General features: G+C 46.1%; 1 protein-coding gene across 1 annotated transcript in view; it reads right to left on the reverse strand.

Annotated features, from left to right (window-relative positions):
- Nucleotides 1-24,009, reverse strand: part of ncanb (neurocan b) — a 98,335-nt gene that overhangs the window by 48,949 nt on the left and 25,377 nt on the right. The window contains exons 3-9 of the mRNA XM_029828536.1: nt 15,492-15,715; nt 15,250-15,418; nt 9,634-9,808; nt 8,389-8,516; nt 7,500-7,793; nt 6,446-7,261; nt 1,880-3,091 (exon numbers count right to left, since the gene is read on the reverse strand). Of these exons, the coding sequence (XP_029684396.1) occupies nt 1,880-3,091; nt 6,446-7,261; nt 7,500-7,793; nt 8,389-8,516; nt 9,634-9,808; nt 15,250-15,418; nt 15,492-15,715 (3,018 nt within the window). The remainder of the gene's footprint in view (nt 1-1,879; nt 3,092-6,445; nt 7,262-7,499; nt 7,794-8,388; nt 8,517-9,633; nt 9,809-15,249; nt 15,419-15,491; nt 15,716-24,009) is intronic.

The raw sequence follows: 24,009 nt of genomic DNA on the forward strand, positions 1-24,009 counted from the left end.
GATAACGCTGTGGCTGAAAACTGGGAGGAAGTGAAGACACGTAGGATTGGAATGATGAGGGGAGGTTGTGGGAAACAGATGATGGGCTGTGTCTCAAAGGGTTGTTAGTGTGGTCCTCGATCCGTTCTCCTGTCTAGAGTATCATAGAGGACACAGAGACGCCCTTTACCTCCCACGTGTCCGTCTCTCTCAACGAGAAACTATTGCAGCAGTTTTTTTTAGTTTGAGTTTTTTGCAACTCAAAGCCAAAAAGAGGTCATCTCCAAGAAAGAACCTGATGCTTCTAATCACGACATCACTCATTCGTTTTTGATCTCACCAGGTTATAAAAGGCAGCAAAGAAATAACATTTTAGCCTTGTGTTTTATTTATTAATACGAAGAGCTGAAACATGACCTTGCTGCACCGTCAACGCTCAGCGAAAATCAAAGAATCAAAGACAGCCCATCTGTTCAGAGCCTTTTGATTCACGCGCTTTCCATTCTGAACCCACCGCTAACACGTTTTGCCATAAACTGAAGTATTTTACCCGAGCAACGTGCTGACATTTGAACCTCTTCATGAGTTATGACAGTTTTTGAAGTGTGTAAGGTTTGTTGGCATCTAGACATTAGGCGTATACATCTGTGCACAACTATAAACTCACTCCTTTCCATGGACTCATTACCAGTTCGGTGTTCCTACGTTTGGCACGATATGTATGAATTATCGTACTTCCTCAGCTTTCCCTTACATTTCTGCCCAATCACAGAATCCTTCTTCGAGGAGCGTTAATTGGCAACACTGACAGAAGTGTCTCTTTGTGTAAGTGTCTCTGAACTTACAGGAAGTGCTTCAATTCCTGTTTGTTTCTCCTGGCCTGCAATAGAAACATGGTGGAGCAACATTCTGGCACCAATGGAGAGGAGCCTACACACTGATCCCCTAAAGTGCCTTCTACACCCCGGCTCATTGCGTAGAAACTATAAGATGCTCTAAGCAGAGGATGAACAAGTGGCATTAATTTGGCAGAAGCCCGTTAAACAGACTGCAGCGGCTTTTGATGAACATTAAACATAATGGGAACACATCTTGGTTAAACGATTAGATCTCAGAAGAGAACGAGACGAGTGGCCCTAAGAAAACAATGTTTGTTATGTTAATTTGCTCTGGTTTTTCTGTCGCAGCAGCAGGTCCATTAACTATCAAAGGGGATCAATGTGAGTGGGATCAGGCAAAAAGCGCATAGCCTGCTATTATTGTGAGCGACAAGCTCAGGTAAGGGAGTAGCAGAGCCCGTGTCGGGCCGAGACAAAGAGCTGAGCGAACACGGACAAACTTGAAAATGAGGAGCCGCAGTCGATTACAAATCCCCTCTTGTAGTTTGTGTCTACATTGATTTGCTGGGGAAGAATATCTCTCCCTCCCTGCAGTTCACCTACCATTGCACTCACTGTGACCTGCTAATTACTTGCCACAACCTAGTTGGTCTCACCTCAGCGCGCCGCCTCGGTATGTGGAGCTATCCTATCTCTTTAGACTGACGTGGGAGGAAGAGAATGCGAAGGCAAAAAGGAAGAGGATTAAGAATGCATGGTGCACGTCAGAGCTGGAGAGGGAGCCGGGATGCAGAATGAAATAACAAAAGACAGAAACAGAAGGACGCAGAGCCGTATGTACTGGTGGTTTTCAGAGGCTGTTTTCACTGGGCACGCAGCAGTCATCCCGATTTAATCCTAACCCTGCATTGGGTGTCATCCGAGGACAGAAATGTGGGGACTCTCCAGCTCTCACCAGGTCACATGCCTAATTAAATAATACCTTCTATAAAGAAGATCATTCATAATTATGGAGATAATTATGACAGAGAAATTCATTCGTCAGGGGGGAATTCACATACCTGATGAGATGAGGCCAAATGTCCAGTTGGGTACAAGGATGCCAAATGGGTTGTGTGTGTCTTTGTCGTCTGTTGTTCTTGAAGATTTGGGACCCTCTGACTTTGGGCTTAAATCTTTAAAAGATGTCCACTGACTTCCAACCACAAAGGACTCAGATACCGCAGACCTGGACTCCATTTCCGTTGCGGCAGCGATGGCATACGGCACCAAGGTGCTCGGCTGAGCGTCCCCTGTGGTTGTTGGGGTGCCGTCAGTGGGTGCTGGAGTAGGCGAGAGGCGACGCTGCAAGTCAGAGGGGCTTGTTTGCTCGCTGTTTTCGCGGACCCACGAGATCGATATCGACAGTTCCTCTGTGGGGGCTCCCCCCAGGGATTCCTCTGTGGTGGCGGCTCTTGTGGTGGGTTCAACATCCTGTGAGTCCTTGGTTGTCAGGAATTCCACTGTGGTCATCTCTGAAGTTGCCAAGGGCTCTGTGAGGGCTTCAGGTGTGGAATCCATCACCTCCTCCACCTCACGATGCTTCTGAACAACAGGTGGAAAGATAGAGTTTGAGCCCCCCTCCCCTATTTGTGAATCCGTAGATGGAAAAATGTGGGTGGGCCGATGGATGTAGAAGATTTCCCCCCTGGCCTCCTCTGCAGGATCCTCCTCCTTGGAGCTCTGTGATTGAGTGGTGGGCTGTTCCAACGTCTGCCACTGGGGCAGACTTGGGTGTTCAGCTAGAGTCACTATCTCAGTCTGGCTTTGGCTGGCTAAAGTTACAGGAGTCAGCTTGACGCTGGTGGTCTCCATGTTACTGACATTCTGTTCAAACCCATCAGGAAAGCCACCCCCTTCACCGCTGCCCTCTATCTCCCCCTCCTCCCCTGATACAAATCTGGTGGTTGTGGGATTGTTAGGTTTCTCCCCATCTTGGTCTCTGCCCTGGCCGGAATAGTTTTCTTGGTTGTTCTGTTGTGGGGAGGTGGGCAGGGTCATCATCTCAAGTGCAGCTGCTTTGGCTTCCAAAGGCTTCCAGGTGGGGAGTTTACTCACAAAGGCTACTGGTCCTGGCGGCACGCCTTTGGATCCATGGACCGACTTCATAACCCACTGGAAGTGTCCAGCAGTTGCCCGAGGAAAGGCTGGAACTTCTCCTGAACCCTGAGGCCCGGGTACGTTGTTGTTTGTGCTTGGTGGTGCTCTCTCTTCAGAACTGATTGCCAAGAATTCTAAAAGGAGAAAAAAAAAAAGGCTAGTTGCGATTTTATGATTAACTGACCTCACTGTGTTGCCATGGCAATTTTCTTGAAACCCCACAAACCTTTGACAGCAATTCCAAAATTTGAAGAAACACACAATACTATGAAGACCCTGACACGGGCCCAGTTTTTACCCTCCAAACTTCAGTAGCTGCTGAAATACTGCATTCAAAACTGTGAGAATCAACAAGATCTTTATTTTAGTTTTCCAAAAGCTCCCATCACTGTTAGTTCTTTTCATTAACCTTTTCAGTCAGAACTCAGCGTGCTGAGTGCATTCTGTGCCCTTTCTCAGCATACATTAAGAGACACATCATAACAAACACACTGAGTGAGCAGGATTTCTATAATTCTACTCTCAGGTCCTGCAAAAGCCTTGATGTGGCGTTGCATCAGAACTTGAGGCTGGATGATGTTGCCTTGGACCCTGATTGTTTATCTTATGTACAGTGATGTCATCCATGCGTCAAGACACATACTGTTGCTCTCAGATCTGAGATGAAGGAGACACAACGGATTTGAGCGCTGTTAGTCATTATAACGCAAACATTAGCTTTCTCCTCTACCAGAGCTGCATGTCAGCGAGAAGAAAAAAACAAAAACAGCCTCATAAATAAGTTTAGAGAGCATGGCTCTTGTGATGCTGTGGCACGGTCTGTTCAAAGGTTCTTGGCTCCTTGGGAAGGTTCCTGTGGCGAAAAGTAGCTCTATTTTGTTGACAGCGTTACTGTTATCCACTGTGTGTTTGATGCTTTCAGTTCCTTTTCATGCCCGTAGAGCTCATCAGCATGGCCGTGGGGGTGTCAGGGAGAAAACTGTGGTGGGCCGCCCCCTCGCAGGCACCAATAACTGCACATGCTCGCGCACAGAAACAGTGGAAAGATGCATTCAAAGTAATTTCACACTTCTCTTCTCTGGCCCTGTTTACTTATTCCCAGCGGATTCCTTTGCCCCAGACAGCCTCCTGCAGGGCGCTCTGGCCCGTGGCTGAGAGAAACCGCCTGGAAAAAACGCAGCCTTGCGACAAATGACTGGCTCCGGAGCGAGCCGCATATAGATCGGATTATTTAGATGAAGTGGTCCGTTGTACCTTATGAACACGATGCTTTTAACCAAACACAGTGGACACCATTCATTATTCATTCTGCCTGCACGGGCGACTCACGGCTGCTGCTGTGTGTTTTCTAAGGCACCGGTGCCGCTGCCGCCATCATCACCGTCATCATCACTGCTGCTCAGCTCCATTTGGCTGTCCGCAGATCACTTAACACATCTGAATAGTATAGCGGTACACGGCAGGGGGTGTGCAACCCAAGCCAGCTCGACAAATTACCCCAAGATGCAGAACATACACAGATATGTCCACACATAAATATTAAATTATATTTAAATTATTTAAGAAGTCTGCAGTTGCCTCGTGCCTAACGTGATGTTGATGAGCCTGAGCTTCATTTCCATAAGAGCCGCATACACCAGCATAATTGTCCTATTAGTAATCCCAATAGCTAATTACATACCTTTACTACACACTCTGATGGAAATGAGAATAATTAGAAGCATTTCTCTGGTCTGATCTATGTAATGACCCATGTAATAAATAAAATGAGACCATTAGGTGTAGATTTGGATGATTTCACGGTTCACACTTCAGTTTAGCTCAGACATTGACGCTCTGTGGGTCCGAAAGTCTTGATAACAGCAGTTAAATGTTGCACATCTGTAACGAGCGAAACCTCCCACGGTTAGCAGCCCTGCCGTGTTGACTCCTCTTTACTGGGGCAAACAGGCTGAAAGGGTCCCTCTGGCCAGTACAACATGATATTACATTTGGAGAATGTAGCCTGACAATGAGAAAGATCCCTGGAGACAGGAAGTTGGTACTGCTGTGTCCAGCCAGATACATCTAATAACAGAGATACAATATGATCACTGGAACAGGAGTGTTGCCACATGCACTCATTTGTTGCAATAGCTATGTCGCTCTAGCTGGGTCAGACCGCCCTGTAAAATTGCCAGCCATTGAACAGACTGCAGTGCGTTCCTAACCCGGCATTACTCGGGTTGGCTTTCACTTTATGCTAAAAGAAAAGGTTGATTCTGATCCTCATTTCACCATCTTCTGTTGTTGCCTCCACTCATCTCACGGCTTGTGTTGTACGTGCGCGCTCCAGTGATCATTACCAGCTACCTCCAAAGAACTGAGGCTGAGCCCAGCCTTCGCATTAATTGGATAAGGCTGTGAATAATGCATGGTGACTAAAGCTCAGATTTTCATTAATACCTCAGGGGTCGGCAATAGATTATCAGGTAGAGCGGCATTAAGTATTTATATTAATAAAGCCGGCAATTTCTAGTTGAGAAAAGCCCATCATCTCTATTGAATCATCCTTTAGCTGTCTGTAGGAGAGGCTTAATGCTTTAGTTGCAGCCCCCCCTTTAGCCAACACCAGAGATGCATCGTTTGTGGGGCCCATTAGAGGAAAACCTGCCTTATCCTAACCGAAGCAGTGTTCACCTGTTTTCCAGCTTAAATCGCATATGTTTTTCCTGCTCCTAGCCAGGGATCACTCATTAAGCTGTAATTTAAACCTTACAAACAGTGCCGTCCTCTGGCAGCCATTGATCCAGCTTTTTTACTCATCTTTTTTTTTCTTTTTTCTATCCTTGAAATGTCGACACGTAGGAAGCAATTTAAGGTTTTGGTGCCATTTTGCTTTCAAGAAGACGCGGACTGAAAATAGCGACGTCGTAACCTTTCATCATTGCTGCATCATTAGCTGACACCATGTGGACACACCTGCAGCACGGCTCACCCACACAGGGCGCAGATGAGCAGCAAACCCTCGCATCTAACATTTTCTTGTTACCTGGTTAAATTGCCGAATTTCTTCGTCCGTTGAATTTATTTTTCCCAGATAGACCCTTCTTTCAATCTAATAACTCTTTGAAGCCGTAATTGCGATGCAGTTCTCTTTTGTTTCAAATGAAAAAAATATTGACCCGAGCAAACCTTTTTTACAAGCAGAATTATGGGAACTAAATGTGGATAAACACAACAGCACGGTCGGCACACCGTGCCCCACCTTTTTTGCTTTCAATTACCATCACATTAATTTCACAGTTATAGTCTGAATGCAGAAGGACTGTATTAAAGCACACCCCGGGAAAAAATGAGATCCAAAAGGGAAGAGAAAGGCATGACATAAACAGAGCCTATATTTACCAGTGACATTTAAATGCATCACGCCACTGTTCAGAAAAGACCCCATTCAATTGATGGTTTCTTCTGGAATTTCACACTCAGTTAGACACAAAAGATCATACCGTTTACAGCAGATGGAGGGTTGGAGGCTACCGGCTGCATCATGGAGTTACTTTGGTCTGCTTTGTGGACTCTGGGCGCTTGCTGGTTTGGTGGGGTCGTCTCCTTTTCCCGCTCCGTAAGGCCCTCCAGGGGACTTTGAACTCCAGCCATCGGAGGCCAGAAGGAAAGCGCCTGACTGGCGTGCTCTTTGATGGCGTTGTCCGTGTCAGCCTTGTTTCCTCCAGCTTTAGATGAACTGGGATTTCTGGTGGATGCCTCCACCTGTGCGTGACCCTCTCCTGCTGTTTCTTCAAAATGTGAAGCTGGTTTTTGCGTCTTCTCCACCTCCTCGCCTCCAGTCCAGTACCTAAACGGTCTCATTAGAGACTCGACAATGTCAGCCAGCACACTGTTGCTAGTCTGGGGAGTAGGAGAGGCTGTGGTGGATAATGTTGGTGTGTCAGAGGCTTCAAAATAATGATCCTCCTCCTCCTGAGCAGAACCTTCAAGACTCTCTGAGCCAGAGATTTTAGGACCCTTTTTGATGGCTGGTTGCTCCTCCTGCTCGTTATTGTGTTGGACAGTTTCTAGTCCATTCTGGTTTCGGTCCCAGTCGTCCTCCGGTTTTAAATGGATAACCACATGCTCTTCGGAGATCTCAGATGAGTTGTTGCTTCCAGCAATGGAGCGAACTCCAGTGTTGTCCAAGTCCACCAGACCAGTCCAGGAGGAGGTCTCAGAGAAGGGGGAGCCATGCTGGTATTGTGATGACACTGACTCCACTCTGTTGCCACCAGTCTGGGCCAGTGCCTGTGCCTCCATCGCCTGGACCCCCACTAGTGGGAAGACATAAGAACGAGATTACACCAAGAGCGATGTCCTACTAAACACATCACTGAGCCTCCCTGAAAACTAAGAAAATAAATAAATAAATCATCAGAAGGGCACTCTGTTCCACACATCCTCTTAGCAACCACTTTTACACAAACAAGTAATTAATAACCAGACTCCCACACGGCGAGCTTGTTGCCATGGTAATTACCAAAGAGATGATACATAAAGTTTATCACTTACCTTTGTAGCAGTAGGCGTCAAACAGCGCTGTGGTGTCAGGGAAGCCTGTGCGGTTGGGGTTGTTGTAGATGGTCCGCACCCCGGGCTCATCTCCGCCACAGTTCTTGCGTGGGATGTTGATGGGATAGCGGACGCTGCCGTCGGCCAGCCAGCCGGGGTCACACTGATCCAAACCCGCCTGCCAGGCGAGGTAGAGCTGCCCGACAGTTGCCAGCTGGGCTCCCAGAGAGTGGCAGTGTGTGGAGGCCGTGGCCAGGCTCAGCTTCTCCGGCACCGCCGAGTGGAAAACCTCTCCTGGAAGGATGAGGGGGGTAAGAGGTTCAGAACAGGAGGGAGGGTTTTCACAGGTCTCTACGGGCGCCCTTTGACGAAGAACTCTCACATTCTCTCTCCGTACGAAAAAATACCAATATTTACATCCAATACGATCAGGGTAAAGGTCGAATTTACTTCACTCTTAAGGACATCCAAGACATGCTGCTTTTTTGGCTACAGGCTGTTTATTCTGTTTGCCTCAGCTCTGCTGAACCGGCACTGCGGAGACTGACAAACTGGATTTTTACTTTTGTGCTAAATTGATCTGAAGTTAAGTTATTGAAATCACAGCAGCAAATTTACAAGATCCTCTATTGCCACGCATCCCTTTATTGTTTAATTGAAGAATTTCCTGTCAGAAATAAGACATGAAACACAGATCTAATACTGTGGAGATGATTTTCCTGCGAACAAGAGTTGTTATTGTCTCTTCCCCCTCCTCCCCATCTGCCCTGCTCTCCCCTTTTATTGCACCAGATTACTAACTTCGGCCTCCACAGAGTTGTGAGCGACGCGCCCACAGCTTAGTGGACCCATGCATGACTAAACCCCAGTTTAAGCTCCCAGCTCTTACCTTGAAACTGCTTAGCAAAGCAGTACACATCAAACAGCTCATCTGGAGACCTAATGCCATAGTTACGGACTCCAGGTGAGTCCTCGCGATCACCGTAGCAACCAGGTCGAGGTGACTGAATGGGGTACCTGCAGAGCAAAAGAAGGCTGATCAAATTAAACCTGGGCTGCCAGATGAAGAGTCTGTGCTCATCTATGAACAAAATCAAATCAAATCACCATTTTATTCACTTTCTAGAAGACAGCAAGATTAAAATGAGTGGTAATTTGCAGAAAATGTAAAGAATAATGAAAAAAGGAACACAAGAAAGGCCCTACTACCTAGACTTTAAATGTATTATGTCAAAACAACTTTAGGATATAAATGTAATGCATGATATCTCAGCGCTTTTATTTATTCTGCCCACAGTGTAATGTCCACTTTATAATTATGCAGTTATTTTTCTAAAAGCATGGCGCAAGAGTTGCAGTTGAGATTCATCATCAAAGCCATGATAAGTGGGGTCCAGAAGAGGGAAGTCAAGGAGACATTAAAAGAATCAGGATTCCTTCAGTGACGTGTAAGGAGGCAACATTTGCACTCCAACTGGGCAATTATCCCAATAGGACACTGGTCCCAGCAACGTCAGGGCAGAGGCAAAGACGGTGATTAAAAGACTGCGTCTGCACCACTGCAAGGGACAGGTAAGACCATCGACCTGCAGCTGTCCTTCAACAGCCACCTGTTTGTATCAGCGTAGCAGGAGCCCTGTCTTGTAGTGTCTCTGGCCTCAGCGTCTCCGCTTGGTCGCTGATGAAGCAGCGGCTGATGTCCGTATGGGTTTTTTAAGGGATTAATTGGACAGTTCTCTCCTGGTTGATGTGCAGTTGAAACCTACTGAATCTGAACCAATTATGGTGCTCCCAAGTGAGAACAAGAGGAGCGGAGGGCGGAGGGAGACAAAGAAAGGGAGAAAGAAGGCGGCACGGTGCGATGGTTGAGAAAACGCTGTCAGGAAAACAATGCTCGGTCTGATTCGCTGCTGATGAAACAGCGATCTGAAGCCCCAGATAATGATGGAAGCCGGCTAGGTAAAGGTAGCCTGACGGATCACCGAGAAGAGTGAGACGTTAACCGTCACCAAGTGTACACACATGTGGTGAGACCGACTTAAATAGGTCGAGTTAGCATTTATGATAACAGCAGAGAGATTCTGCCTTTTGAGTGTCATTTCACGGACGCATTCACCGTACGTGAAAGCCTTACCGCACTGTCTGGTCGGACAGCCAGCCAGCATCACAATTGTCGTATCCATCCGCAAACGTGGCCTGCAGTTGCCCCGGCGTCGCCATGACCGCCGAGTTCTCCAGACACACCCTCTTGGCATCAGCGAAGGTCAGACCGTAGCGGTCGTGCGGCGCCCTGTAGTGAAAGATCACACCTGCAGAGAGGCACAGTGCATCAGTTCAGACGCTCGCCGCATCAGTTACGCTTTATCACATATGGGTCATAGTTCTGTATCCATGGGGTGCAACAATCGTGACACGAGCACGTACACGTTCGCACATAAACACAAACAAAGCTCCGTCATATAGTGACATTGTTCCATCTGTGGAAGAGACACAATCGGCAGCGCTCACATTTAGTCAGCCTATATACGCGCGTCTCATTTGCATCCAGCGCGCGGTGCAGGGAAAGGAGATGTTGCCCTTGGTTACAGTATATGACAAAGCGTAGTGATGTTTATTTTCCCGCTTTAACGATGCACACTCAATGTCACCCTTCTGCACAACGTTTGTTGTCAAACTCATGATGAAGGTTAAAAAGAGAAAAGAACCCTAACACGAACGGAGCTCCGCTGCATTTAAGACGTATGGAAGGAACCAGAGAGGTAGAAAAGCATGTAAAAAGAAAGAAAAACCCTTGAAAGCAGCGATACAGTGTGAAAGGAGCATATAATCGCTTCAGAAGCGTCCACCAAGTCTTCCCCCAGTTCCCACCTCTGCCTGCCAGTCACACAATGCGACTTCCCTGAGGAGAATCCAACACAGGAACCCGGTGGGCATCTGGCTGCTGAACAGCTCCTTTATCTGCCCCGGCTTTGTCTGCAGGAATGACAGAGATTCCTGCGAGATGCAGCTACGTGGCAATTTGAGCATTAACACTCCAGGCAAGCAAGCAAACGAGGTAGACTGCGTGTGTGTGTGTGTGTTCCCAGTTCCCATCTTCCCAGCAGTCCATCACCCTGTCAAACTGTCCTTAATCTCTTCATATTGATGTGGGCCAGATATTCTGGCTCCTCTTTTCCTTCCTGGCGCTCCCTCCCGTCTCCACTGAGGCTGCTGCATCTTGTCCGGACAGAAATGCAAATTCTGAAACAAACACTGGGGAGGATTGTGGATTTCCGGTCTTTTTCTACTGGAGGATTTAGTGCTCCAATACCCAACACGCTTATTTGTACCTTTTGTATCCTTCAAAACTTCATTTCAGGGAGAAAAAGAGACGGTGCTCTTCTTCTGACACCCCTCGGCTTTTGTGTGCGTTAAGGGATTAATCTTCCTTCAGGCCGGTGTTAAAAATCCTGTGTTTTGACATCTGCAGGATGGATGTGCGGAGAGTCAGGATATTGTCTAGTAAGGCTACAGCTTTTTGACAGAGCTAAAGCTCTGTCTGTGTTTTATTCTTCGTGTATCTGGAACATTTGGGGAATAAGTACTGTTATAATCTGGGAGTATTTTGTTGTCTTTGTTAGTCTTTCAGCATGATCTGTGTGAAAGATGATGACTTCCATCCACTGTCTATGCAACCATTAGCCCTCCTCTTGGTCTTTCTGTTTTTATTTTTTGCCCTCTCGATTCCAATAGAATCCAATTTTGACTCGTCCACCATGTTCTTTTCTGTGGCTGCCAGGTTCTTGTTGCTAGGGTGGGACTCTGTCAGACGCACTTTGCGATGCTCTGCTGTATACATATAAGTATATATTTCTCAACATTTCCATTTCCATCCCTTATTCTAAGCCAAACCCTCCCACTAACCCTTGGCCTTCACCCCTCCAAGATTACAATAATTATAAAGGCCTCAACCATCGAAAGCTTTGCTGCCTTTCACGCTCACTTGTTAGCCACTTCTCTCTCAGTGCAGTTCTCCTTGCATTCACAGCTCCTACATTATTTTCTCAGTCTATTGGGTTACAAAGGAGCCGGACATAATTCAGGAAAAACATCTCCCATGTAAGACTGGTTAGATTATCAGTTTGCATGGCAACAGTGAAAGATGCTGACCATCTTGGGATGCATCCTCCTCTGTGAGATTTTCTTTGACATAAAGTGTTAAACTCTGTCCTCGGCCCAGTTTTAATCTCAGCCCTCAAACAAACCTTTTACTGTTATCAGGACCAGCTAAAATGTCCCCACGTCTCCAAAATGTCCTCTCAATGCTTGTAGAATACGAATACGTTTGCACTCAATCTGCACATGAATACACACACTGGTTAACTTGAGATAATAAGTTAATTGTTACTTGAGATCTAAGTTGATTTACCCCTCTCGAGATAAGAATCCTGGTTATCTTGTTATGGCAAGAAAATGTGTCTCATTATCACAAAAACAAGGACTGGCTCAGAAAATTCTCTCCGACGTTTTCCCAGAGCAGATAACACCCACCACCTCCATCCATGGTCTGCTCAGCAGCCTTTGGCCATTTAAGAGTGAGACTCTGAGAACTCGCGTTGAACATTTTGCCCGTTATGGCGGAAATATCCACACTAAGTGATCTGTCATAAGAAGCATTGAGAAAAGACGCAGACCTGAACAAACTGGAAAAGCGTAAAAGTCAAAAAGGCTTTAGAACTAGTGTGAAGACTTTCAGACATGAACTAATGTTGCCCAGATTTGGACCACTGTGCTTTAATCTTTATTTCGTTTTTAAAAGGTTGGAAACTAGCTCTACAAACCGAACTGTACGTGTCTTTAGGGATGTAAAGACCGACTCCAAAGGATCTTTTGCTTCTCGCTCTTGTAAACTGCATCTAAAATGGCTCATGGAGGGTAAAATCATATTTTAATAGGATACGTATCTATGGAATTCAGGTGTTAATTACAGAGAAAAGAGCTACTTTTCCTTCCACCTGTTGAACTGTGAGACACAGAAACACAACCCTGGAGCTATAAATGAGGCCAAACACAGTCGCGTGTGGGTTTGTCTTAAAGGTGAAAACAATGACGCTGCTGTGTGTGATTTCTTCAGAAAGATCGAGCAGAATTAGATTGGGAATAGCCTCTTTGTCCTCTCCCCGTTCTGTCCTGGGGACTTTGAAACAACGTCACATGAAAAGCCTGCGTGAATTCTTAGATCAAAAATGTAACACGACCTCACCTGAGCACCCTTTCAGCTGGGGTCAAACAGGATTGTAGGTAGCTACTACTGTGGCTCCCACCATCCAACAACGGAGACTAAATTTATATATATATATTCCACTAAATAGACGACACATGAAAGATGAGAACAAGAATGTGAAACAGGCAACAGGGCGACTGTATCTCTAAACAACAACACACAGAAATGGCACAGGTCAAAGACCTTTCATCAGAGCTTAGACACGGATAATCAAGTCCCTAAGAAAAACAGTGCGGATTAATATGATATTGATACAGCCGAGCAGTATCAATAACTGCTAATTAACACGTTAAGCACTCGGCAGAATTAGCGCGCGGACGGCTGCGCTCTGTCAAGCAACATGACTGCCAATTAGGGCTAAGCCCCGGAGATGGCTAGTTCTCGCCAGCCGCGTAATTGGTTTCTCTTTGAAGGAGTGGTTTTCATCACACGTTAATCGATTGGCCAGGAGGAGATGGAAGACCGCCCCTTGTTTACTAAATGTAAATGGCTTTTTATGGAGAAAGATGATGTGCTCCAGTTGCTCGAACAAGCCCAACAGGATCCAGGTGAAAGAGCTGGAATGAAGAAACCTCACCTGCGGAAATTCCCATCTGAGCTGCAGCACCAGTCTTTATAAATTACCGTGAGGTCTCCCCGCGGGGATATTATTGAGAAACAGAGCGACCTGGAAAGCTCTGCGGCTAAGCTCCTCACACAGTGATCATGGCTCCAGCACGGCGAGCCGCCTCCAGCTAGGCTGCTGCAGGAATTCCACGAATACAGATGTGCTCAAAACCAATATGGCCGTGAGTTGCATGACATTTAGTTAAGCTGCTGAGATCTATGCAAACCTCTCAAGCTCTTGGTGTTTCAAGTGTACGCTGATGTTTTGCTAAATTATTAGCTTGACTGGGTGTCTGGTTATGAAAAGCAACTGAGAGGTTTGAGGCAGCGATGCTCAATCTGCTCTTATTCTCTTGAATTTTCACCTTTATTAGGCTGTTTATATTCTCTCACTTGGCGCTCAGGGATATTATTAATTTTTATTTGTAACAATAATATTTACTGGGGTGGGGGGTAGCTAAGATATTACAAAAATGTTTAGAATGTATATTTACTTGCACAGATTCGCCACTCTTTATAAAAATAAGGCTTTAGTGTTGTGCTACTCATTTAAAATGCATAAATGACATTTCAACAAATCCAGAAGTGGTTCCGAACAGCGAATCACAACAAACAAACACTATAATAAAGCATTCGCTCCAACCAGTGGTTTTCTGCATAAATATGCTTGATTAACTGGTGCTCAAAGTGTTTTTGCCCATAAATCTGTTTGTGCTTTTTGAGAATTTGAATCTTACGGATGTGTCGACACAGCGTTGCTGTGTTTCAATTTGTTTTCCATTTTCCATTTTTAGCGACGTTGGCAGTAACCAGCCTCAAACATTCAAAATGTAGATAGCTGTAAAAGAAATAAGGGAACTTTAAAAATTGGTCCACTTTAAAAAAAAAATCACATAATCAGGAAGTAATCGTTCTCAATCTAGAAGCAGCGCAAAGAAACTACTTTTTTTAAATAAACACATTGAATAAAAATATTGTACAATAGGTTATTCTGATGACTGCAGAGTCCCTTTTTAAACAAAAATTAAAGCTCAAAATCTGTCCTGTTGCTATAGAATTTAAATCTTCCAAAATGATAGAGGACAAACTGCAGCATGTTCAGACCCTGATGGTGGCCTATCAGAGGTGTCTTAAATCATTCAAAGTTAAACATCCAGTCCAACTATCCTGTTTGAGCCCCACAGCAGAGCCAAAAGAGGTTGATCATAACGTTCACAACAAGAACTGGAGGCAACCGCATGTATGGAAAGAAAATAGGACCGGCTCAGGGACGGAGCCTTGTGGCACTCCACGACAGAGAAAATGATCATTATGGAAAAAACCCTGTTCACAGAGGGAGCTCAGCATGCTTAAAGATCCATTAGCGGAGAAGAAAGACTGAATAGTCTTTATAGAATAGAAGAACAAAGTCTTCAGTCGCCCTGTAATAGAATGAAAGAATATAGATAAAAGAAAATGGCTTTGTTTATTCTAACGTAACACCTCTTTAGGCACCTCAGCAGGGGCAACATCTCCGCTGCTAAAAGGCTTTAGCCGCACTTCCCCAGAGGCGCTAGGCAAACTGTAAACTTTGGAGTCACAAATTGTTCCACCTGCACACTCATGGCATTTTTTGTGTGCACGCTGCGACCATACTGAGGATTCCTCAGCACAGGGATCCTTCTACAGCTCTCAAAAACCAAAACTTGGACAAAACCAAGTAAACTCTGAATTCAAAAGAAAATGCTTTGATGTTATCGCATTTTTTTAAAACAATAAACTGGAGTTTTACTAACTGGAACACACTTACTGACTGACCATTCTAATAAAGTTGTAAAACTACATGCTGGCGTTACATTAGTGCAACGTTAGTATTTGCAGGCTCAGCGGCGCCGTATTTACCTGTGACCTCCAGGGGAACCGTGTCTTGCTCGTCATTGATGCCCACCACGATCTCACAGCGGTACAGCCCGGAGTCGCTGGAGCGCAACCCTGACAAAGCCAGACTGGCGTTGTAGCGGTTAGCGGTGTAACCAGGCAACGTCACGCGGCCCTGAAAAGCCTTCTTCACCTGCGGGACGGGGAGGAAAATGAGCACGGAAACGAGAGCGACGAACCTCGAGACAGCAGAACGCCGACGTTACCTTCACCACGTTGTCTCTGGCCACCAGGACTGATTGCTCCTTCTGCAGACCGTCCGAGCCTCTCTGACCCCAAACCTTGGTCCATTTGACCCTGGGAACCTCGGTGGACGAGCTCGGGTGGAGGGTGAAGACGCAGGGCAGGAGGACCGTTTTGGACAGCTCCTCGCTGATGGTCTGATGGGTCACCTTCCGCATGTTCACCAATGTTTCTGCAGCGGCCGAGTCTGGAGAGAAGAGACACGGGGAGGATCTGTCACCAAACTACAGAGGGGACAGAGACTGGTGCTTCTCCCCTGACTATTGATTATTGATCCAACAGAGCATTACTAAGCAGCTTAAATGCTGGCAGGTGGCGCTAAATTATAGATATCCAAAGACCTCTCATCCATCAAGCAGGGATAGGCAATTTTTGGATCAATACTCGCAGCTGAAAAATAATTAAAGAAGAAAAATGAGAGGAAAGAAAAGGTTATTAGTTTAGTGAAAGCGTTGCACACTTAACCCTGTAGCTCTGAGCGATTCTGTCAGCGTCTGTTCTCATTCTTTTACACTCATATTCCCAGAACCAGCTCCGTTTCACCTAGCCCGAAAAAAGCCGCTAATTTTGGCTGTAGCTAAAGATGCGAATCTTAATTGTGCGAAGCTCTAATTCCAGGTTCTCCGCTCGGACTTGTGTTTTTGGGGCTGTGTGGTATCAAACCCCACCGTGGGTGATTTCCTCCGTTGCCGACCAGACTTGCAGTTCAAATATATCTACAATAATTTGCCAAATCGTAATTTAGCAGCAGAGACGCTGCCCAAGAGATACGCCATTAACGACGGGCTGTTGGTTTGTCCACTAGCGCTGCAGATAATTATGCTCCATCAAGGATGAATCCTAATGCATTTTTTAGTGCTTGGATTTATTTCCCCCCCCCCTCTTGAGCGTTGATGATTAAGTGGAATCTTTTTTTTCTTTCTTTTTTATCATCTATTCAATTATGGTAATATTTGATCTTTAAAAATAAAGACTGGCGTGAAAAAACAAACCCTGAAGTGGACGAGGAATCGTCATTGACGACCATTGTCGGATTATCAAACATTCTGCTGACATGTGGATGAAGTGATACGTCTGTGTCTGTGTTAAAGCTGACTACAGGGGGCGTTACGTACAGTAGAACGCGTGGTCTTCCACCCAGATTCTCAAGTGCTCCCCTGCCTTGAAAATGCCGCCCACTCCAAACAGCAGCAAAAAGAATTCAGAACACAGAAATACAGAAAAATGGAACTTTCAGTGGAGCTTTTGTCACTGTTTCAATGCCAGCGCAGTGCTTTTATACGTTTTCATTGTCAATATTTTTTAATATATTTTTTAGATCAGAGTTTGTTTTTAAGACCACTTTTTTGGAGTATCATCAGCCACATAGAATAGCCACATACCCATATCCATACCCACATTGAATAATGTATTTAAGGTGGGCTAATCCAGCATTTCTCTAATTGTTTAATTATTTTGCTCTTTCTGATTAATTATTGTGGCTCAACATGTTTTGTCCTCTTTATTTTGTCAATGTGGAGCCACATAAAATTGAGTCTCCCTGTAAATGGAAAAACACATGCCCCCCCCCCCAGGATGTGTGGGTGAAAGTCCCAGTGGTACAAAATGAGTTTATTGATTTCTTTTCATCAGTCTGCGTCCTGGGTGCTGATTGGACTGGATGCAAGTGAACGTGTGACATGTGGGGGCGACGCACTGCTATTTAAATGGAAGATTATTGGAACAATGCTTTTCCAGGCATCACAGGTGCCCCACTGAATCACTCAGCCTCCGCTAATGTAGCTGCGTGACCTCAGGTGCTAATCCTCTACAACAACAACCCCTCTAAATAACGAAGATTGTTATTTTTAGCGTCAGCAGGCTGAATCAGTTCTTACAAATTTTATTTGTATTTTACCTATTTGGTTGCTAATACCAATGAGTCTGTTGAAAGGTATGGAGTATCAAGTTAGTGGCTACTTCATTTTTAGCTAAACAGGTCTGCCAATCAGGCTAGTAGCCCAGGAAAGTTTTCCGTGCTTATTATTCTGCTGATATTGGGCTTCGAATGGTACTTTACTTTAAGAAAAATAGAAACACTGGGGGGAAATTTTTGCTAAGCCCCAAAAGTTCCATTAAATTTAAATTATCCTTATCCTGATTAATACCGAGCCCCCATCCTCCCCCCAAGCTTATTATAAGTCCATGGTCCAGAATAAAATTTGGCAATTAAAATCATAACCTCTTGGCCAAGGCTGTAATTGATGTATTATGCGCAGGCCCAGGGTTTCTCTGGAGTGAGTACAGAGCTGGTTTAGACCGCTCAGTGCTACGATGTCGAAGGTCGCGAGTTAAAATGCTTAGTAAGCGTAAAAAGTACTTTAAGGTAATGATATGGCGTTGAGTAATATTCCACCTTTCATTTCCTCAAATTATTAAAACAAAGAGGACTAAATAAAAGTTCAGGGTCCTCTTTTTTATGTAGAGTTAAAAATAAACTATATTGCGCTCATTTGTTAGCTGTGGCTAACAATCGTGGCTAACAGTCGAGGGAATGAACATAAGCCATTAAACAACCTGCTGGGCAGAGCTAACGAAGACACGATTGAAAGTCTACACATGAGCAGAGCTGAATGGAGACAACTGTCGTGTGTGTGCGGGGTTACACGCCGTCCAAAAAGCAAAGCGGGCCCAGTGCATCTGAGGAGCAGCACCCCCAGCAGAACCCAGCAGCTGGGGTTTTATGGGATGGACAGATGTCAGGTGGCCCTTGGTCATGTTTCTGATCTCTACATTACCCCAGCAGACGAGCACCAACTTTTACACCGAGATCCTGGATTAGTATTGATCTTTCTGGCCAAAGACAGTAAAAAAAACAAGATATTCCCCCAAATGTTGAACAATCCATCTTCTAACTCTTCCTGGGCAGGGGAGCCTGGCTAATTCAAATAATGGCGTGCATATCGTCAACGGTGCACAAACGAGTCTGACCCAGTCTGTGATCTGCAGAAGAATTGATCCACTTCTTTCTCTGCTTTTCCACCTGACAGGAGCAGCATCCAGAGAAGACGGTGAAGCAAGGCCACACCGAGGTGTGAGAGTCAAGCAAGGGGAAAAGATGAAGGAAGCATGCAAGTGGAGGAGCCTGGAGGGACACGTGTGTGTGTGTGTGTGTGTGTGTGTGTGTGGGGGGGGGGTATATGATGGAAATGAAGGCTTGTGATTCACAGATCATCAATTTAGATTCAAACATCATGTTCTTTCTCTTTCTCCCTCTGGAGGAGACGGAAGTAATCGTTGTCTCGCTCGCGTGCTCCTTCTGTTCAAACGCACAATAACCAGAGGAGACAAGAAAGTTCTTTGGAAGTCTGGAAACAGCTTAAGAAGAGATTTATTCCCCAGCTAAGAGCCAATGATCACGTTTCATTTGCACCTCAGATGAGCGCCGTTTGGGTGATACAGTATGCTCCTCGTGCCCACTCGTGTTTTCACTCCTCCTGTCCAGCTCATTTACAGATTTCTCTTCTCTTCTCTTCTCTTCTCCCACTGCAATTTACACGACTATATCAAGCGACATCAAGAGCAGACGGCGTCTCTGGGAAAAAAAAAGGCGAAATCACATCACGAAACGAGCAGGTGAAAGAACGCGGCTGCTCTCTTTGTGGTAATGAATGTAAACTAAAAAGGATCCCCAATACCGCCGCTATATCAAATCTGCATTTAGATGGAAATGTTATCACAAGCTTAACCCCCAGGAGACCTGCTTTTGTTTGAATGCCCTTCTGTGGCTTGTATCGTTGGCTATCACGTGCTCCCAAACAAGGATCTCCTGGCTGCTGTCAGCCCGATGAAAAGAGATGAAATATGGAAGCTAGAAAAATATGCATAAAAAAATGTGCATTCTCTTTTTTTAAATATAAAAATGGTAAAAGTTGATCATTTCTGAGGAGGAGGAATGAGTCTTTGGCAGATTTTTTTGTCGGTCTTGAAGGCATCACAGATGCTGTTGGTTTCGGGTTTACTGATTTCACATCAATCTAGAATTTGATGGGTTCCGATTATAAAACATGAAAGACTTGAATGTTGTTGGAGCTGTTCAGTGGATGGATTCAAGGCTTTCGAACCGCAGCCAAGCAGACAGATTGTGATCTACTTTATTTATCAAGCTGTTGGGAAATCAGAGCAACATGGAAGGAATTGGTCCCACAGTTCATTTTACTCTTTGATATCTGCACATTTGTATCAAAAATTAGCAAAAAAAAAGGGAAGAGATGTGGTCACAACAGGAGCTGCAGACAAAAGACAACCAACATGGAGTTAAAATGAAGGACGGCAGCAGCGTGTAGCTGATTCTAAGACTGTCGGTAGTTCGGAAAATTTATTTTGATCATCGCGTTTCTGAGGTGCAAACAAAGGCTTTCGATCCAAATATAACAATTATGCCACTACTCCCAGTTATTGGGGTTTTATGGCCACATAAAAAGGCTCAGCGTGAACACAAACAAATCAATAACAAGCACGCAAGTGGCGAGGAAAGACAGGGGAAGATGAGATTTTCCCATCGCACGTTAAAACCACTCAGAGAGCGCAGTCCTCCCCCATGCAGCTCATTTCCCTGCACACTGTGACTTACACCCAAAACTAATACTCCAGTTACTTGGAATACCTTCACGGAGTTCGTCAGCCACCATATGTCGCTCGTCTTGTATTGGAGGGTTAGCCTTGGTGAAAGGCTTCCTGATTGAGACAGCAGATTATGAACTATGATTGTGATTAGAGAATCAAGGCAGATGGAGAGAGAGACCCGACCTGTCTTCCTTAATAGGAGGTGGTGTTGTTCATTAAAATCCCTTCAGAGGTCTTGGAGACATTTTACCAAAAGGCAGGCAGGCAGGCAGGCAGGCAGGCAGGCAGGCAGGCAGGCAGGCAGGCAGGTAGACAGGCAGGCAGGCAGGCAGGCAGGCAGGCAGGCAGACAGGCAGGCAGGCAGGCAGGCAGGCAGACAGGCAGGCAGGCAGGCAGGCAGGCAGGCAGGCAGGCAGGCAGGCAGGCAGACAGGCAGGCAGGCAGGCAGGCAGGCAGACAGGCAGGCAGGCAGGCAGGCAGGCAGACAGGCAGGCAGGCAGGCAGGCAGACAGGCAGGCAGGCAGGCAGGCAGGCAGGCAGGCAGGCAGGCAGGCAGACAGACGGACGGATGCTGGCTTTCCCATAACCTCAGAACCAGATCCGAAATCGGGCTCCCAACTGTCCTCCACAAAAACACTCCACTCAAGTCTTGTTTTTCTTGCCTGGTAAATGCGAGCATTTGACCCTTTGACCTCTGGCGCCGAGAAGCGAAGGATCCGCTGAGACCGCCCAGACGGCCTGCTCAGACCGGCTCAGACTCTGTCTTGGCTCCCACCCCTGGTTGACGTTGCCGTTGGCGCTTCTCTCGCCTCTCTGGCAGCGTCAAACGCCGCTACAGCACCTTCATGCGGCGCAGGCCCACGATGAGGGCCGTAACCATCATCACGTCCACGAGGACACGGTCCCCCGTCCCCTCTGTCCTCCCAACCCCTCCTCTCGCTCCCCCTCCTGCCTTCAGAAGTGCCCGCAGTGGGTTTCCCCCCGTGATTCAGACTCCTTTGTCATCACTTTTCACACACAAACACCCGTCAGCCTACAAGTCCAAAGCTGCCGGAACTAATGTTCATCCGTCCCCGCTCAGCTCCAGTTTTCTGCACACCGGCTGATTATGCACGCGGGTGTGTCCCGGGACTGGTGCCATAACTCATAACAGATAAACCGCCTGACACGGGGTTGCTTACCTGATGACTGTGTTAAGAAATCAGATCTGACGTGACACAAACAGCTTGATCGAGCGCTCAACTGGCGTTTGTGAGTTTGGGTTTTAGTGAGTCGGCGCGTGAAAATTGCACTTTAAAGCTTGAGTACGGTTTTTAGAGGTTTGGAAACTGGAAACTTTATAGTCCTTAATTACATTATATACATGATGGGATAGTAAAGATTAATGTAGAGATTATAATGGTGGGTGATCTTCTGTTGGACTAAAGGAGCATGAAACACAGTCTAATCAAATCATACAAGCATGTTTCCCAAAGCTTTTAGGATCAGCAAGTTTCCCTTTAATCAGCTGAATCAACAAGTGAACAAAACATCAAAGACTTGTCAGCCGTCTGCTCATACTTGATACTTGACTCACTTAATAACCCCGGGACGGGCGCACCAGCGGCGGCTCGTGTTTTTGTGTGGAGTCTGACGAAACGGCGTGAGATCTTTTTGTCATGCTTTGTTGTGGGATGCTGAGAAATGCCTCCCTTTAGCAAAACAATCCCGACAACACACAGGGGCAAATGGAGCATTAAGGGGGTGGGTGGGGTGTGTGTGTGTGTGTGTCGGGGGGTGGATCCTGGCTGCTCTTGAACGCCGATACGCTTCGGTTTAACACAACAGAGACACGATGAAGCTGCTCACGTCAAGTCTGGAGATGATAACCATGGCAACAGAGGCGCCACACATGGAAAAAAAATGAGGGAAACAGGACTGAACCGACACACACACAACACACACACACACACACACACACTCACACACACACACACACACACACACACACACACACACACACACACACACACACACACACACACACACACACACACACAGATCTTGGTTCCGGGGTGGCCTCTTCAAAAGAACAGATCTGAGGCTGTGTACCGTGTAATGTAAATTGAATGAAGGAGGACCGACTTCATCTGTATCTGCTGCGTTTGATTACTGGTCCGTGTTTCTCTGCAGTGTGGCACCCCAACGGCCCAACAGCAACACTCAAAGACACACACCCACACACACACACACCCACACACACCACACACAGGCTAGCAGGTCTCTCTCTCCTGCTCTCTCCCACCGGCAGACTTGGAAGAGTCTTTGGGAAGTTTGGGAAGTTTGCCCTGTTGTTTCCTTGTTGCTCGCCTTTGCGGCGCCAAGTTGATCCAGCGCAACGCAAATGTGATCATCTAGCGGCCGCAATGCGATGATCCAACCTGAAAGCGGGCGGTGGCGCGTCTCTATTTGAAAGGCAGGTGTGAGCTGGCACAAACGGTTGCGGTCATCGTGGCAGGAAGGAGGCAGAGACGGCAGAAAGAGGGAATCTTCTCTTCCGGACTGTCAGAATCAGAAATAGCAGAGACATACCGTCTGTCCAGCAATGGTCTGAGCTGTTGAATGACCTCTGGGCTGATATGGAGCCGGTCACAAAAAGGATCCGCATCTCTGATGGAAAAACTCATTTCAGCAACACATTTTCTTGCGTCTGGATGTTCCAGTGCACCATCACAGCTACAGTAGTGCCGGCGTCTCCCAGAGTAGCTTTTTTTGGTGTATCTCCATGGCGACAGCCGGCAGCACATGTGAAATCCTTATTTAAATAGGGCGGTCCACACCACTTTAGCACCTGTTAGAAATACACTCCCAGTAGACCCCCGCAACACGCCCACTAATGGCAATTCTTCAGTTTGCTCACGCAGTTTAGTGCTCATTATTTAAGAGCTTAGTAGAGTAGAAAAGTACTTTGACAAAATGTAAATAAAATCATATGTTTAGGGTTAGGGTTAGGGTTAGGGTTAGGGTTAGGGTTAGGGTTAGGGTTAGCAAGTTCATCTCATATAGTATTTACAGTATAGTATAGCAGTTCTATAGTAATCATCTTTAAGATAATAGGTATGAAAGACCTAAAAAAGCCACAAATCTGTGAGAGTCTGGGGGCCAATCTAAATCACTGGTTAGATCTAGGAATTTGAGCAGAACTTTGAACAGCATATCATCTCAGGAAGAGCATGAACACACCTCGACAGCATCTCAAAATGAATGTGTTCAAAGCTGAGTGTGAGGGGCCGAGCTGCAGCTGGCATCTGAACCCTCCACTCACTCTTTCCTTAAATGTAAGAATGGAGAGAGAAGCAACGGAGGAGGTCAACACCCTGCAGACCTGAACGCCTCCGAATCTGGAGCAAGATGAGATGTGTGTGTGTGTGTGTGTGTTTATTTAGTTTAGTAAGCTGGCTCTATGATCTACATTGCAGATGTAACCTGAGGCTTTTTTTCCACACAAATATATTGCACACACACACACACACACGCACACACTCTCGCTCACACACACACACGCGCGCGCGCACACATACACTTAGAGAGCTGTTGGCACTGTTTTCATCATCTTTCTGCATGGGAATCTGAGCCCACAGTCGCACAAAGACCTTTGTGCCAATTTTTTTAAACCTCCACACAAAACAGCAACAAAAGAACCCAGAGCAGCCCATTAAACACACACACACACACATCCAGATATTTAGCAGAACAGTATAGAAAAGGTAAATACTCGGCAGTGTAAATACACTCTCTGCAAAACACCGATAACCCCTCTAAAAGAGCATCGGGAGGATGTTGAGCACTGAAGCAGTCACACACAAACCGAAAAATGTGACGTTAGACAAGCGGCGT

The sequence above is a fragment of the Takifugu rubripes genome, chromosome 20 (assembly GCF_901000725.2).
Source record: "Takifugu rubripes chromosome 20, fTakRub1.2, whole genome shotgun sequence".
NCBI lineage: Eukaryota > Metazoa > Chordata > Actinopteri > Tetraodontiformes > Tetraodontidae > Takifugu > Takifugu rubripes.